The 18,324-nt window shown below is 43.4% G+C and overlaps 2 protein-coding genes across 3 annotated transcripts; both read left to right on the forward strand.

Moving 5' to 3' along the window:
- Nucleotides 1–1,755: 1,755 nt before the first annotated feature.
- Nucleotides 1,756–8,986, forward strand: LOC311110083 (phosphatidylcholine:ceramide cholinephosphotransferase 2-like). The gene is made up of 5 exons (XM_084188644.1): nt 1,756–2,367; nt 2,792–2,909; nt 3,523–3,676; nt 4,875–5,041; nt 8,208–8,986. The coding sequence occupies exons 1-5, from the start codon at nt 1,913–1,915 to the stop codon at nt 8,391–8,393; spliced, it is 1,080 nt and encodes a 359-aa protein (XP_084044770.1). The 5' UTR covers nt 1,756–1,912; the 3' UTR covers nt 8,394–8,986.
- A 433-nt stretch (nt 8,987–9,419) lies between these two features.
- Nucleotides 9,420–17,538, forward strand: LOC311110081 (cytochrome P450 2U1-like). Of its 2 annotated transcripts, XR_014610674.1 has the most exons (7): nt 9,420–9,989; nt 11,616–11,934; nt 12,146–12,480; nt 12,697–12,858; nt 13,091–13,258; nt 13,696–13,962; nt 17,278–17,538. XR_014610674.1 is itself a non-coding variant. In XM_084188641.1 (6 exons), exons 1-6 carry the CDS (start codon nt 9,539–9,541, stop codon nt 13,875–13,877), a joined length of 1,617 nt encoding a protein of 538 aa, XP_084044767.1. In that variant the 5' UTR covers nt 9,420–9,538; the 3' UTR covers nt 13,878–15,988. The 2 variants fall into 2 exon arrangements, 1 of the variants encoding a protein (XP_084044767.1); XM_084188641.1 differs by lacking the exon at nt 17,278–17,538 and having other exon boundaries at nt 13,696–15,988.
- Nucleotides 17,539–18,324: the final 786 nt, after the last annotated feature.

Consider the following 18,324-nt stretch of genomic DNA (forward strand, 5'->3'; position numbering starts at 1 on the left):
ATGTGAAGCCTGCATTTGGACCGCTCCTGGCTGGAATAGATATAGTCAGACAAGAGGAGAGAGGAAGAGAGGTGGCTGGGGATATAAGCTCAGGCAGCGGAGGACAGAAAGAGAAAGAAAGAGAACAACGTTGCCGCGGCGAAGTCACTAATCATTTGATAAGCGTTCCAGATCCTCCTTGACGGAGCGAACAAACATGCAGTTCAAATAAAAGCACCAGGCCTGGGTTCAAATACTATTTGAAATCTTTCAAATACTTTGAGTGTTTGCTCTAGCCTGCCTGTAATGCCAGGTGGGCAGGGTTTGCAGTTTTTTGACTATTATACTGGTCCATTAAGCCATGTAAGATCAATCAACCACAGATAAAGCATTTGAAATGATTTCAAATAGTATTTGAACCCAGGTCTGAGAAATAGGCTGTCTGGCACAATTGTCCGAGTCCCCAAAATAACAGCCTTCAAAGAGTAAATGATCCAGTGCTTCTGGGAAATATCCAACTACAAAAGGTTAAAATAAACACTAAACTGCTTCCACTCACGTCAACACCCCTAGAGTAGCCTGCAGTTGTAAACACCACAAAGAGCATTTTGATAAGATTGACTCAAAAGGAACATTTAAGTTGATACAGCCAGGAACGACTAGTACAGTAAACTCCATCTCCTTCATTTGCTAATCCTAAATATAAAGAGTAGTGGAATCAAAGTAAACATCTAGAAGTTTCCACCACCTCCCTGCTTTTCATCATCCTTATCCTAAATCATCATTATGGAGCCATGGGTTTTCATGTACTAGTGTTCTATTGCATTAAAGGAAACCATCAGCCTTGCTTAGGCTACATTACGAAAACTTTTGGGGAAGTGATTCCTATTTTGGTTCTGGCGTCATCCCTGGACTACCTATTTTGAGACACGACAGTTGTGTTTCTTTGCCTGGAAGGTTGGCAGCTTTTTGGGGGAAAAATATGTGGTATTTAAATCCAAACTATTTAAATCACAGGACAGGTGCTGGTAGTTGAAGAGTTTGCAGTGAAAGGGACATACAGATAGAGGATTTGTTAGTTTGCTAGAGCAGGAAGATAATCCTGCAGCAACAGGAAATGTGAATTATTATGTGGATTATAGTTAATGGAAATGTTTGTAGGTTTTGATACATTTTTCAGAAGGGTGAATCAAGTCTGAAATTTCAAATAGGAAATTACAAACTTCAGAAGCCTTTTTAAATCTCAAATACACTACAAGTTTTAAATGTCCTGCATTGCAGGAAAGTTCTCCTGCAACAGGGTGATCAGATTAAGATCCTACATCTGTAGCCTACTAGCATTTCGCAATGATGACTTCCTTGACCTCTGGTATTATTAATTAGTATCTCAGTTTACAACTGTCCTTTTGCTAATGTAATGGTAGTGGATATTAGTGTAATGTACGGCTGCTTGTTGTTTCCTGAAGAATGAGAAGAGGTTGTCATAATGACTTTCCAACAGACATCTCCAGCCAAATAGAAGACAATGAGGGAACATTAGCCAGTGATTACCCTCAGATAGACATTCCATCCTTCCATTATGGCTCAAGTGTCTCCAGTGTCTCCTTTCTGCTTTCTCCTGCAGGAAACAAGCACACAGTAAACTCATATTGAACCAAAATGGCTTCCCTTGTTGATTGAAATGTGGAAATAGGCTAATATCCACATCAGATGTAATATGTTGTCATGGTCTTTGTGAAACTGAAGTCCTAACCTCTTGTCCTTCTTCAGGGGGAAGACATTTTTGCCTCAGTCAAACCAAATACAGTAGGCCCAACAACAAGGACTAATTCCTATTTATCCAGGGCCCTCAGAGGCACTAGCTGACTTTGGGTGAACCAGAGAGCTCTTCATTGGTACAGCAGTGTGTGTGGACAGTAGACAGTGTTGGACCATGGCGCTTGTGGACCCGACTGCATCCCATCTGGATCCGGGCATGGATGGTGATAGCGGGGTCCTCGCAAGTGTCTTTGGGGTTCTCCCCAACGCCAACTGCCCCAAACACGGGCAAAACACCCCGGCGGACACCAAACGATGCCTCCGCAAGGTCATGGGGCACCACAGGGACTACGTCAAGATCTCGCTGCCCGACACCAAGGGCAACCGGCTGCCCATGGAGTGGTGGAAGACGGCCATCGCGTTCTTCTACGCCATCTTCAACCTGGTCCTGACCACCGTGGTCATCACAGTCGTCCACGAGAGGGTCCCGGAGAAGGAGAGCAGCCCGCCACTGCCCGATAAGTTCTTTGACTACATCGACCGGGTCAAGTGGGCGTTCACGGTCACCGAGATCAACGGCATGCTCCTGGTGGGGATCTGGGTTATTCAGTGGCTTTTCCTCAGATACAAGTAAGAGAACGGTTATCTTGGGATATCTGTGTCAAAGACTATCCCCATGTATGTGAAATTCTAACCAGACTATACAACATTCAGCTTAAACAGTATAAGACAGTGTTTGTAGGCTACATTAAGTGCTACAGTATGCTGAACATTACAGTTTCATTATTTCTATGTCATAGGAGGTTGGTGGCACCTTAATTGGGGAGGATGGGCTCGTGGTAATGGCTGGTGCGGAGTACGTGGAATGGTATCAAATACATCAAACACATGGTTGGATGCCATTCCATTTGCTCCGTTCCAGCCATTATTATGAGCCATCCTCCCCTCAGCAGCCTCCACTGGTCTATGTCCAAGAGAAATGTTCCGCAAGCCCTTTTTAACAGTGGCCTGTTTGATGACATCATTTATTTACACTTTGTGTGTTTGTTTCCAGGTCGATTGCAGGTCGGAGGTTCTTCTTCCTGATTGGCACCCTCTATCTGTACCGCTGTGTCACCATGTACATCACAACCCTTCCTGTACCAGGCAATCACTTCACCTGCGCCCCCAAGGTAGGTAGAGGGGTGTGTGTGTGTGTGTGTGTGTGTCAGCTGTGGCATGTGAACCAAGTCCTGCCGTGATCTCATCCTGGCTCCCTCCAGAACTCATATCGAGCTGCCTGCCACGCTCAATAGCTGCTCATAAAAAAACAATTTTGACTCAGGATAAGATTCGAACCCTGGGGACACAAACGTTATTGCATCCTGTCTTGAGTTCGATGGGAAATATATGCCCCGGGGATTAGAGGTTTTCTGGGTATTGTGGTACAGTGATCCAACGTGAGAAAGGCGACGACAGGAGTTTAATTGGAATTTCATTGGATAGGTACAATTCTATCCATTAACACAGGCTCATAGTAATCCAGAGCGATTTACAGTAGTGAGTGCATCAATTTTTATATTTTGTTTGTACTGGTCCTCCGTGGGAATCGAACCCACAACCTTGGCGTTGCAAGTGCCATGCTCTACCAAATTAGCCACAAGGGACCATTGTTTGTGTTACAGAGATGTTTTGTATAATGTTCTTCATTTCACTCCTGTAACTGAAGCTGCTTAAATTGTCTGTCAAGCTAATCTCTCTCTCCTTCTACCTCTTTCTCTCTCTTTCCATCCATCTCTCTCTCAGCTGTATGGAGACTCTCACGCCAAGATGCAGCGTGTGCTGACGTTGATCTCCGGCGGCGGTCTGTCCATCACCGGCTCCCACCTCATGTGTGGCGACTTCCTCTACAGTGGACACACCGTCATGCTCACCCTCACCTACCTGTTCATTAAGGAGTGTGAGTATTGGATAGAAAATCACACACAAACACAAACACACACACAGTGACTCCACCACCATTTACACACTCAGTCTCATCAAGGGTTCCCACTGGTACTGTCACTCCTCTGCAGCCTATTGGGGAGATTAGATCTGAGTGTTGTTAATTATTGATAACTATGACTACACACGTATATAATAGTCTCATCTAGATTAGATTAAATTAGATTATCTGTTAGGTCAAACTAGGTCCCATAGCTACGGCATCATGATCTCTGAAAACGTTCTGGATTAGTTAGTACCGGGCAGATCCACATTTTGTTGATGGAGGGACATTTTCTAGGTGTGGCCTGATCCTCTATTATAGGGTTTCCCAAACTCGGTCCTGGTGCACATTTTGCCCCAGAACTACACAGCTCATTCAAATAACCAACTCATCATCAAGCTTTGATAATTTGAATCGACTGTGTAGTGCTAGGGCAAATACCAAAACGTGCACCCAGGGCAGGGGGGCCCCAGGACCGAGTATGGAAAACCCTGCTCTAGTACACGTGCCAAATTCATTCCATGGGGGTGTCTGTGGGTTTTCACTCCTCCCTTGTCCTTGATTGATGAATTAAGGTCACTAATTAGTAAATAACTCCCCTCACCTGGTTGTCTAGGTCTTAATTGACAGGAAAAACAAAATCCAGCAGAATCTAGGCCCTCCATGGAATGAGTTTGACACCCCTGGACTATTACCTTCCCTCCTATATGGGGCTTGTTCAAAAAGGATGCAACATCTGACCTCCCTGACGACATACACAACCCCCTGTTTCTGTCCCCCCTCTCCTCCAGACTCATATGTTTACACAGCCATCCACTTAACATTGACCTGGTTAATGAAATGAAAGAACGTCTAGTGCAGGACTGTCCAACCCTCTTCCTGGAGATCTACCGTCCTGTGGGTTTTCAGTCCAACCCTCTTCCTGGAGATCTACGGTCCTGTGGGTTTTCAGTCCAACCCTCATTTAACACACCTGATTCTACTTATTAGCTGCTCAACAAGACCTTAACTAGCTGAATCAGATATGCTAAATTAGGGTTGGACTGAAAACCTACAGGACAGTAGATCTCCAGGAAGAGGGTTGGACTGAAAACCTACAGGACAGTAGATCTCCAGGAAGCGGGTTGGGCAGCCTTGGTCTAGTGTGTGTTCTGTCTCTCCTCTCGCCCAGACTCCCCGCGGACGTTCTGGTGGTACCACCTGATGTGCTGGCTGCTAGCTGCTGTGGGGGTGGTGTGTATCCTGGTGGCCCACGAACACTACAGTGTGGATGTGGTGGTGGCCTACTTCATCACCTCACGCCTCTTCTGGTGGTACCACACCATGGCCAACGTCCAGGTGAGATGTTGATACTAGAATCTAGAATGATGCTGATACTAGATATGGTAATGGGGTGGCAGGTAGCCTAGAGGTTAAGAGGGTTGGGCCAGTAACCGAAAGGTCACTGGTTCGAATACCCAAGGTGAAAAACGGTCTGTGTCCTGAAACAAAGCATTTAACCCTGATTTGCTCCAGTGGCGCCGTACTACTTTGGCTAATGCTGTAAAACAACACATTTCACTGTATTTCTGGTGTAAGTGACAATGTAACATCTTTAAAATAAATTACATATTCTCTTCTGGTCGTCCAGGTGAGATATTGATCAGTGGAGACTGCTGCGGGGAGGACGGCTCATAATAATGGCTGGAACAGAGCGAATGGAATGGCATCAAACCATATGTATGATACCATTCCACCGCTCCAGCCATTAACACAAGCCCGTCCTCCCCAATTAAGGTGCCACCAACCTCCTGTGATATTGATACTGTAGATCAGTGGTATTCAACTCTTACTCTACGAGGATTGGCGCCTGCTGGATTTCTGGTCTGCCTGATAACTAATTGCACCCACCTGGTGTCCCAGGTCTAAATCTGTCCCTGATTATAGGGGAACAAAATAAAAAGCACTGGCTTCGAGGTCCAGAGTTGAGGGCTGTAGATAGAGTTACACTGGTACCATGCCAATGTCCAGATGAAATATTGATACTGTAGACCAGGGGTGTCAAACTCATTCCATGGAGGGCCTAGTGTCTGCTGGTTTTACCTTTCAATTAAGACCAGGACAACCAGGTGAGGGGAGTTCCTTACTAATCAGTGACCTTAATTCATCAATCAAGGACAAGGGAGTAGCGATTGTTGTAAGTATGTTGAAGAGAGGGAAAGATTGAAGTGTAGGGTCATTGAGGTTGGGGGTTGGTTGGTTGGGGGGGGGTGTTTATTAGAAGTTAGTAGAGTTCTTCTTTATTTTCTCAGAAGTACTGAGTTAGGTAGGAGGATTTAGAAATGTTATAAACCGTGATTGACCACACACTCCAGCACAGTAGGTGGCGGCATGCACCTTTAACGTTTGTTTGCGGACACTCGGTCCTCTGTGGAATGAGTTTGACACGTGTGCTGTAGACACTAGAATGATAGAAGAGAGTAATAGTTTCTCTTCTGGTGGTGCCACACCATGGCCAACGTCCAGGTGACATTATACTATCATGTAGTAGAAGCAGATAGATAATACAGCAGATGGATAGAGATGATAAAGTCGACACTAGATGATACTGCAGATGGACTGATACTGTCCAGCAGAAACTGCTTACCAGGCTTCAGAACCTTCAAACTCAACTCTGGACCTCGAAGCCAGATCCACTGCATTTTTTTCATTCTTCCCCTATAATCAGGGACTGATTTAGACCTGGGGTGCAATTAATTATCAGGTAGAACAGAAAACCTGTGGGATCTGGACCTTGTAGGGTAAGAGTTGAATGAACCTTCTTTATAAGGTGAATTGAATTACACCCACCAGTGAGAATGAGACAAGTGTTTATTTGTATTTTTTTAAGTGTCCCTTTTGAGAAGCAGCTTGTTCAATATCTACTGCTGACCTCTGTGGATGTGTTGACAATACAGCAGCTTAAAGGCCCAGTGCAGTCGTCAACTTGATTTTCCTGTATTTCCTTAAATATTTCCACACGGATGTTGGAATAATACTGTGAAAATGATGATAATGCCCTTTTAGTGTAAGAGCTGTTTGAAAAGACTGGCTGAAATGTCAAACTGATTTAGTGGGATGTAGTTTTGGCCTGCCTGTTGACATCACCAGGTGGTAAATTAGTTAATAGACCAAAAAGAAAGAGTTCCAAACCTCTCTGCCAATAACAGCTAGTTTTCAGTTTTCCCCTCCCTACTCAGACCACTCCCAAACATTCCTAACAAAATTCTTGCTTGAGAAATTGCTCTTTGCTAAGAAGCTATTTGTTTCTTTGTGACCATTGTATTTCAAAACACAGTAAGGTACTGAATTGTTACCTTTTATATTGAGATAAAAATGGCTGCATTGGACGTTTAAGAATGCTTATCACCATGCCAGTTAGAGCCTTTCAAAAGTGTTTTTTACAGAAAAGATTACAAATATACCACACAACAAATGAGGGCTATCTGTCAATTACCTTTTTAGAGTGTTTTTGAAAAGTCAATCAGAAGTGGTATTATCTCAAGAGGTCAAAAGTACAGCATTGTCTATAGTGTTATGTGTATGCCTTGGTGTTGTAAACCAACCTCATGCGGTAGGTAGGTATTTTAACCCCGTACATTACTGTGTTTAGAGTATAGAATGTTGGTCATCTAGTGACCTCGGGGGTGTACTGGAACACTTCCGTGCATTAGGGGTTGAGCTCAGACGAGCTCTCTCTCTGTGTGTGTTAGAATCAGACCGTGTGTGCGCGTGCAATGCCAGAAGCACTCACACACTCCTCTGAACCACCTACCACAGTGTTTACACAACTCAGAGTACACCCTCATCCTCGTCCATTAAGCCTGGCTAGGATCATGATCGATGGCTCTACCCACCCTGTGAGATTCACCTCAAGAAAAGACCGCTAGCTACTTGTTAACATAATGATTAACCTAATGTTAACGGAATGACCTTCATGTTTCAGGGAAATGTTTATGTAAACCTCCCATAGTTCTGTGAACGTTTTGTTTGAAAGCAGTGTCAACAATGTTGTGTTGGCATGGTGTTACTCTCGCTGCTGGTCAAAACTAAGACTGTTGGCATGGTGTTCCTCCCTCTGCTGGTCAAAACTAAGACTGTTGGCATGGTGTTCCTCCCTCTGCTGGTCAAAACTAAGACTGTTGGCATGGTGTTCCTCCCTCTGCTGGTCAAAACTAAGACTGATGTCATAATAGGGCCTGACATTTACTGTTACAGCTCCTTCCCTTATAGTTGCCAGTTACATGATCATCAACATTTTCATTGGTTATTGAATTGCACAAATTAGACACCACAAAATTACATGTTCTACATATCTATATTAGTACTATTGCTAGGCAACGTTTATGCCAAAGTTTACAATAGTTTTGGGCTTTAGCCTGAGGAGAAATAAAGAGGCCTATTTATTCTTCAGTAAGGCTCTTCCTACACTTGACTTTGTTTATTGTGCTAATGCTCACATTTAAAGTAGTTTTTTTGTTGACAGGCCCTGCGGTGCTCGCCCAACAACTACCTCACCAACACCTGGTGGAACCCAGTGTTCAACTTCTTTGAGAGGAACGTGCAGACCCAGGTGCCCTGCTCCTTCTGCTCACCAATCACCTGGCCCCCTGCCTGCCTTAAGAACTCCTGTAAGAAGTACAGTGCAGTTCAGAGCCTGCGGGAGGAGTAGGGGCTCCAGCCCAGCCCAGCCCAGCCCAGTCCAGTCCAGTCCAGTCCAGGTTCATGTTCATTAGGGCACACACGTTGCAAAATGTTTTGCAACAAAAAAAACATATGAGCGTTTCTCATTGGACAAGTTCAGATAGTTTTTGGGTCCGTTTTCTTCTGTTTGGTGTCTAATGAACACGATCCAGTCCAGGCATTCACCGCCAGTGTTGCTTTGAACACACCAACCTATTTTGTATTTATGCTCTATTATGTGATTTAAAGTATTATGTGAAGGATATGTCAAGTTTGTGAGGAAATGAAGGGTCATATAGGGAAATTATGTGCAAAGAATAACATACTCCACATTTGGTCCTTCTGTACTTCACCACTACAATGTATTTTATTTATGAGGTCAAGTTGATCTGTTTATTGCAAAATGTTCTTTATTCTTGTGAATGTTACTGTAACAAACTCAACTGAAGTCATCATGTTGTGAAGTCATGCAGTGCTTTGCCATTGACTTGCAGCTCTACTCAAAACTCCAATATAATTTTCTAGTGCTATACATTGTTTAAATCAATTTGATTTTATAAAGATTTGAATAACTTTTTAATTTCCAAAATGTGCATTTAAATACAAATGCATGCAATTTAAAATAGCAAACTTAAAGATGTTTGTTTTCACAATTGTTTTAATTTGCATTTAGTCTTTTGTCTCTGCATAAAGAGTAAGATATTGTTTTTCGTTATAATAAACTTTTGACAAAGCTTTCTCATTTTCATTTTGACACAGTCCTCTGTGATTTCAATTGTGTGCGAATGACGGTGTGTTCTAATGTACCATAATTTATACCTTCATAATAAAAAATAACACGTTGTCTTCAGTTTTGTCCAATCAAAGTGCAGATATTAGGAGGAGACGTATGAAGCTCGCTCGGGTCAACCCCTTTGCCTCCGTCATCTATCAACGCACCAATCACACCACCCGTACTCTCCCCCTACCAATAGGAAGCTAGAAATCACCATGCGTCGTTTTCTTTCACAAATAACATGGCAGACACTTTATCCTTTCAGAATATACTTCGAATATTTTGACGAGTCAGAATATTCAACTCGCTTCTAAGTATTACGAGGTTACATTTTTTGCTTTGCAGCCGAGATAGACACCATGGTTATTGAATTATGGCACGAGCTCCTGCGCACTTCTGCACTGTCCCATGTCTGCATTCTGGCCTTGACAGTATTCGTGACAGTCTATTATCTAATGTACACATTTCGCGAACACCAGGATTTCTCCAATATTCCTCCTGGTCCTAAACCATGGCCAATAGTTGGCAATATCGGGGGGTTTCTGGTTCCCAATTTCATCTGGAGGAGGTTTGGAGGCCGGGGAGAGGAGAACGTCCCAAAGTCAAAGACACGAACTGTAATATCGCCTCAAGTTATTATCACGGAACAAGCTAAAGTTTACGGTAACATCTACAGCATGTGGGTAGGGAGTCAGCTGGTAGTAGTACTGAACGGATATGAAGTGGTCAGGGATGCCCTCTCAAACCGGGCAGATGTGTTCTCCGACAGACCAGAGATTCCCACCGTTACCATCATGACAAAGCGGAAAGGTAAGTGCTGATTCTAGACACAACCTGTGCGTAATAACGCATGAAAGCATAATAGTCAATACATTTTGGAGAGGTCGACTTTTACTCATCGTATGAGCGGTCTTGGATGAGCGTTTTGCTCAGTGAATATTCTATTGTTCTATAAAACAAAAAATAATTTGATGCTGGATAGTAAACAATGCTGGAAAAGCCATTGTGCAAACGAACTTCCAGAAGTAATCATGTAATGGAAAAATTAAAACGCCTTCATTGTTTTATGGCTCATGCATGGTAAGAATAAAAAATGTTTTAAAAACGACGTTGCGGCTACAACAGCCTTCATCGGGGTGACAAAGAATAGTGGTGGACAAACAGGTGTATATCCCAACTCTCACAGAAAGTGACTCACTTCATTACCATATGTAAATGATAAAGTAAAAAAAAAACTTTGGGAAAAGACACATTCAAGATACAAAATAAACATGGCATAACAACAATGCAACACCACAAAATAAATGCAATATCATAAAAGGAAAAAACTAACTGAACACATGAGCTCATGTTACCAAACTTAAGAATGGAGAACCAAAAAATAAACCACATATCTTTTACAGGAAGGGAAAATAATCAATTTCCTCATTTAGACCTGACAATACAGTGGCCCTTAGTTTAAAGATCCAGAACGTTCCACATTTTAGGAGGCGTTTGAGACGTTAGCAGTCCTTATAGCACAGACATGTTCAGACACCCTGTCCTTGAGCCTTCTCTTAGTATGTCCTATGTAAAAGTAAGTCCTATGTAAAAGTACCCATATGGACACTCCAGCCTGTACAACACATAGTCAGCCCAAACTCTCTGAAGGCCATGGCCATTGAAGTGGTTCCCAGTTCTCGCAAAACATTCTGGATCTTTAAACTAAGGGCCACTGTATTGCCAGGTCTAAATGAGGAAATTGATTATTTTCCCTTCCTGTAAGAGATATGTGGTTTGGTAACATGAGCTGATGTGTTCACAGTTAGTTTTTTCCTTTTATGATATTGCATTTATTTTGTGGTGTTGCATTCTTGTTCTGCCATGTTTATTTTGTTAATCTTCATATCTTGAATGTGTTTTTCCCCAAGTTTTTTAACTTTATCAATTACATACAGTATGGTAATGAAGTGAGTCACTTTCTGTGAGAGTTGGGATATACACCTGTTTGTCCACCACTATTCTCTGTCACCCTGATGAAGGCTGTTGTAGCCGCAACGCGTCAGTGATTTTTCATTCTTGCCATGCATAAGCCGTAAAACAATAAATGCTTTTTTTTTTTTTTACCACTACATGAGAGTGCCTTGATTACTTCTGGAAGTTTGTTTGCACAAAAGCTGTTCCGGCATTGTTTACTAACCAGCATCTACTTCTTTTTGTTTGATAGTATTTCATCCCATGATCAAAGAGCACTTCATGGATGAACTATAAACCGAAGAAGCCCTCCTCTCCTGTGTCTCTGTTCTATTATTATATTCTATTATTCTCATCAAAGGTCTTCCAAGCAGAAAATAAAATATAAATTATATTTTGCTCTGTAAATAATTACATATGTACTAGTGCGTAGTGAGGGCATTATTAGCCGACCTCTCCTCTTATAATTTATCTGATCCTTAGGCATAGTTTTTGCACCTTATGGCCCAGTATGGAGAAGGCAGCGCAAGTTCTGCCACACCACGCTGCGGAACTTTGGCCTGGGCAAGTTGAGCCTGGAGCCCTGTATCCTTGAGGGGCTGGCTGTGGTCAAATCTGAGCTGCTGCGTCTCAGCGAGGAAGATACTGAGGGTTCTGGAGTGGACCTGACTCCTCTGATAACTAACTCTGTGTCCAACGTAATCTCCTACATCGCCCTGGGCCAGCGCTTCCACCACGCTGACCGGGAGTTTGGCGCCCTGCTGGACCTGATGGCCCGCGGCCTAGAGATCATCGCCAACAGGTAGGCTAGAGGTTAGAGAGGCAGATCAGTAGCCGGCAGGTTGGCTTGTTCAAACCCCAGCCGGGCGTAAGAAGTGGGAACTGAACTGGTAACTGGAGGGCTGCTGGTCACTGATGTCAAGTAGCATTTCCTGCTGTGTGCCATTAAGCACTTAACACATTTCATTTTATCCCAAAAAACAGGAAGTAACTTATCTATCCTATTCTAACAGCGCAGCGGTCCTCATCAATGTCTTCCCCCTGCTCTACTACCTGCCCTTCGGTGTCTTCAGAGAGGTACGGCAAGTGGAAAGGGACATCACTGCCTTCCTGAAGCAGATCATCACCAAGCACAGGGAGACGTTAGACCCAGCCAACCCCAGAGATCTCATAGACATGTACCTGGTAGAGATGCTGGCCCAGGAGGCCGCTGAGGAGACGGACAGTAGCTTCTCAGAGGACTATCTGTTCTACATCATAGGAGACCTCTTCATCGCTGGTACTGATACCACCACCAACACAGTGCTGTGGATGATGCTCTACATGGTCGTGTATCCAGATATCCAAGGTACTACATCATCAAACAGGGTTCCTGAAATACAGAAAGAGGGGTGTGGAGGACCAATTCAATGTAACCTAAAGAGAACTCCTTGTTGTAACATGATGATGCAGTACAGTTCCCAATCATAATGTTATGTGTAACTTATCCAGTGTCCTGTTTCCCAATGCTCTTGTTGCTTTGTAATAATGTTTTCCATGTCATTTGTACCCGTTTACACCACAGAGAGGGTGCAGGCGGAGATCGATGCGGTGGTGGGCCCAGACAGGGTCCCGTCTCTCACTGATAAAGGCAGCCTGCCGTTCACAGAGGCCACCATCATGGAGGTGCAGAGGATGACTGTGGTGGTCCCCCTGGCCATCCCTCACATGGCCTCAGAGACCACAGGTGAGGAGAGAGAAACCATAGCGATAGAATCCCATACTAGTCATTCTAATTCTATGGTAGAACCTGACTCTTCCGTTATGCACAGTCAGATCAATAAAGTTGTATTGAATTGCTTTCTCAACAACTTGGTCAGTTCCACCAGACTAACACTACAACAGGGACTAGGCTGCTGCAGCAGAAACAGAGGAAAGTACAACCCTTTTACTATGGTTCTTCTGTTGTTGTCTTGCAGAGTTCCGTGGCTATACAATCCCTAAGGGCACAGTGATCATCCCCAACCTGTGGTCTGTCCATAGGGATTCCACTGTGTGGGAGGAGCCAGACGACTTCAACCCCTCTCGTTTCCTAGACGACCAGGGGAAGCTCCTGAGGAAGGAGTGGTTCATACCGTTCGGAATAGGTAGGTCATAAGGAAGTCTCTCGACAGACGTATGTGTGTGTCCTATTAGAGACGTGCTCTACAACTGGCAAACTGAGTGTAGTCACACGGTATACACTGAGAATGAAGCATTTCTACTGTGGACATTAACAGTTAGGCTACTGTAAAATCCACAGAAACAAGTTTAAAAAGGTTAATTCACACTCTCTCTGGGTTATTGAAGTCCCACACTACCCCATACATGACTATGAAGCAGTTAGGCCACGACTGAACATTTTAATAATTTTATTTCACAATTTTACTGGATTATTGGCATGCACGTATATGACCATGAGTTTTTTATTTTGTTAATTTTTATTGAACCTTCATTTAACTAGGCAAGTCAGTTGAGAACAAATTCTTATTTACAATGACGACTTAATGTGTATCTTTACAGTGTTCATTTCCCCCTTTCTCAGGACGCAGGGTGTGTATGGGCGAGCAGCTGGCTAAGATGGAGCTGTTCCTGATGTTCACCAGCCTGCTGCAGGCCCTCAGTTTCAGACTGCCCCAGGGGCTGCCCCCTCCTCCCATGCACGGGCGCTTTGGCCTCACCCTGGCCCCCTGCCCGTACACTGTGACTGTGAGGCCCCGGCGGTGAGGCCACCAGACAGACTACGATCCCTGGTACCGTAATTAAGCCATAAGGCACAAGAGGCAGTGGTGTATCATGAATACAGTCACAGGTAAATGACGTTGTTCGGCCCGACGCGATATCCTTATTGCTTTTATAAAACTATTACCAATATATTAAAATAACAATGAATTACATATTTTCATGAAAACTTTATTTTGATAATTCAATTCATTCCATTTAATTCTTCCATCAGAAGATATAGTCCAGACAAAAATCTGGTTGTTAGTTCTTTTGGTCATGTTGCTACAGATGCCACCCAGTCTTTAATTATTTTTGCATAGTTGCTATGCAAAAGTACTGGTAGTCCGTTCTAAACAACATTGGTGCTATGCAGAGGGACCATGTCTGTTACCTCGGCCCTATGTTACCTCGGCTCTATGTTCCCTCAGCCCTATGGTACCTCAACCCTATGTTCCCTCATCCCTATGTTACCTCGGCCCTATGTTCCCTCGACCCTATGTTCCCTCATCCCTATGTTACCTCGGCCCTATGTTACCTCGGCCCTATGTTCCCTCAGCCCTATGTTACCTCGGCTCTATGTTCCCTCGACCCTATGTTCCCTCGGCCCTATGTTCCCTCGGCCCTATGTTCCCTCGACCCTATGTTCCCTCTGCCCTATGTTCCCTCGGCCCTATGTTCCCTCGGCCCTATGTTCCCTCAGCCCTATGTTACCTCAACCCTATGTTCCCTCAGCCCTATGTTCCCTCAGCCCTATGTTCCCTCGGCTCTATGTTACCTCGGCCCTATGTTCCCTCGGCCCTATGTTCCCTCGGCCCTATGTTCCCTCGGCCCTATGTTCCCTCGGCCCTATGTTACCTCAGCCCTATGTTACCTCGGCCCTATGTTCCCTCAGCCCTATGTTACCTCGGCCCTATGTTCCCTCAGCCCTATGTTACCTCAACCCTATGTTCCCTCAGCCCTATGTTCCCTCAGCCCTATGTTCCCTCGGCTCTATGTTACCTCTGCCCTATGTTCCCTCGGCCCTATGTTCCCTCGGCCCTTTAAACCGGTCAAATTGGTGTAATTTGGAAATCTCCCTGGTCCCTAAACGCCTTTGCTCCGCGAGAGAAGCAGAAATTTAAGAGAAATCTTTACAAATGTCAACTACATTGTTGATGATGCAATGATCATTCTATCGATTTATGACATTTCTGATGAGCGAGGCTTTATTTAGTATTCTAGATGAACACCAGGTAATGACAGAAGAGAAGCTGCATGTATCTAATTATAGACAAGTTTACTAACAAATAACCTACCAAATGTCAAAAATTATAAGCAGAAAAATATCTAAATGAGCCATTCCTGAGTAGCGTGTGCTGGTAGCCTAAATTAGCATTTTGAAGTAATTGTTTGACAATCCGATGAAAACATCATGACTGGTTGTGTTTATGACACATTAAAAAGGTAGGCTAATACATTTAAAAAGTTAAATGACAAATCTTTTACCAATAGAGATCCTATTAAATTAATAGGGATTCTATATGTAATTCTATGATTAGGCCCATAAAAAAAAAAGTGTTTGCAGACATAGGAGGTCCCCCTACCGGCAGAAGTGTGATGCCACTATGGTGTAATAAAAGCGTCTGCTAAATGACCAAAATGTTATGTGAACATGAACACTTGCAAAGCAAACTAGGTATTATTCTAATGATATCCGTCCCCAAACAAGGCCAAATGTAATTACAATACAAATTATTTGGGGCTGAGCTCATTAGAATAATTCCCAGTGTGCTTTGCAAGTGTTTATTTTTACCTTTACATTTTGGCCATTTAGCAGACACTCTTACTCAACTAAGGTAGATAAAACAACCACCGTTACTAAGAATGATGTTGTTGTTAAGGGGGCTACTTGCAAATGTGATGTGTATTTTAATTACTTTGCAAAAGTATTTTATAATTTATTTTGAAACATTGTTCTTTAGAGTATTTTGTAATTGTATTTTGTATAATATTTTGTAACTTTTGCCCATCCCTGTGAATTAGTAAATAAGCACCATCAATAACAGATCAGATGCATGTTTATTGTAACATCGTTTTTGTACCTTGCAAAAACCAATAAACCATCAAAAAAACTATGTTCATTGTCTGTGGTAGGTTTTCCCTGTTTCAAAAACTTTCAAAACTAGCAGCACATTTGACAACTCCTGTTCTAAACTCAAGTTGACTTTGTGGGTGTGTCACAGCACATGCCACTCAAAGTTGTCTGAGCAAATGAATCCCGTTAATGTTAAAATAGTAAGAGTATAAGCGTGTTCAAACATTCTCTACATATAACTTAGTCATTGTCTTAACTCTTTCCAATCTTAGCCAAAATGGCAGCCATGCAAGGAAGTTTAATGGCTGGAAACTGTGGTGGAAAGATTTTAGTTGATCAGGACTTCAGGTATCACCGGCACCAAACAAGGGGTGACAACATTCAGTGGAGGTGCTGAAGATGCAAATCCAAATATGAGTACTCGAGGTCCATGACCATGTGCATCCCCCAGAAGTGGGAATGGTGAGCACAACCCCATCCTGACAGAGTATTACAGCAGAGGTGAGGTGGGATCTGACTGTACCAATAAACCAGGTTTACAATGCGGAATGTGTTTGACTGGGCCGGCAGGGAGGTGGTGTGGCCACCAAAAGCCTCAGATCACTCAAGTCCATCAGATCAATCATGCAAAGAGCCAGGTCTGAAGCGATGCCACCCATTCTAGGGACTGTGGAAGAAGTGGTGATCGAAGGCCAATGGGCTGAAACATGGGCCCAATAACAATTTTTGTTACACACCGACAATGACTGGGGAATAATGGTGTTTGCAACGAATGAAAACCTGACAGCGCTGCAACGTTGCAGAACAGTCTACATAGATGGCACCTTTAAAAGTTGTCCTCGACCCTACAGAAACATTTTTACAAAACTGGGGAGCCATCGTGGTTTTGTAGTACATGTGCTGATGGAGCAATGCACCATTAGACACTACAGGCAAGTGTACAGGCGAGTGACCCACCACAGCTGGCGCCCTCAACTTGAGGTCTGCGACTTTGAAAACTTGTTGAAGACTGCACTGGAAACCGAGTTTCACCAAGCCACCGTCGGTAGCTGTTACTTCCATTTCAACCAAGCTCTATGGAAGAGGTTCCAACAGCTCGGATTGGCTGTTCCCTTTCAGCAAGATCGTCACCTGGCTGAGGTCATCCGCAAGATCACGGCCCCGGGGTTACCTGCCTCTGGTCCAGATTAATTTTAACACGCTTATTAATGACAGACGCACCTGGCAAGTTGTGAGACGCTACCCTGAGGTGTAGAACGTCATGTTTGCAAACGTTTTGTGTCCTGTTTGCTCTTTCTTTTAATGTTTTAATATTCTCTCTCTCTGTAGTTTACCACCGGACACTAAATGATGCAGTGCAAGTGCGCCATCCTCCTCTCTGGCTATTCATCTGTCACCTGACAGATTGTCAGTCACTGGCAGAGTGAAAAAACACAATGGCAGAGAGAGGTGAGGCACCTCCACCGAGGAAACGGAAGTGGAGGGATTTGGAGGCCCAACTTCTCAGACTGAAGGGACAATGTAATAATGGGGATAGAGACATTGAGTCCAACTGGAGAGCAGTCAGCCGCTGTGTCCTGGAAGCCATGTAGAGTCCTTTCCAGTGTGAACTGTATTGCATTAAAGACTGCATCCAGGTAATTTCGAGAATGTGTTCGTTTCGCATTTTGAAACTGAAAGTGACTGGGAAGCTTTCAAAGTCAGGTGCCACTCAAATGTAAGTGTGTTAAAGTTCATCTGGACCAAACGGATACCAGTTTTGAAGAAAAAATGCAATGTTCCCTCAAAATATTAACATCATGACGATGTTGGTTATTACCTTTTTTTTTTTTTTTTTTTTTTTTAAATCTGTTAACTTTGTTGGGGATGCCTATTGTTGTGTTATGCATAATGAAATTAGTTTTTTGTTTATTTCATGATTTGTTGGTAATTTTTTTGATGCTCTCACCCAAAATTATTTCATATAATATTCCTTTCCTGAAACAAATACTTCAGTCTACTGTTGTTTACAAAAACACAATAAACGTTTTTCTATTAGCATTTATGATAATGACGTTGATAGGTGATTTCGACTGGCTCAGAAAAAGTTGTCTCGTCTCGTCTGGGCACGGTTCACCCTATGTATGGTACTACAGAGATCGAAATTCAAAAATGAAACATTGTTGCCGAGGTAGGATTGTTGCCGAGGTAGGACAGGCAGACAGCGAGGTTTATATTAACCCCCGCTGTACCAAATTAAATGCTATGCTGGAAGCAAGGGGAAATCATGTGCGAGTTGAGATAAATACAAGAGATGATTAGGACAGCAACATGAGCATGATATTATTATGGAGGCGCAGTGACCATTTTCAGATGAAACTGTTAGCAGGCATAGGT

This window comes from Coregonus lavaretus, assembly GCF_964263955.1.
Source record: "Coregonus lavaretus genome assembly, contig: SUPER_35_unloc_1, whole genome shotgun sequence".
Lineage (NCBI taxonomy): Eukaryota > Metazoa > Chordata > Actinopteri > Salmoniformes > Salmonidae > Coregonus > Coregonus lavaretus.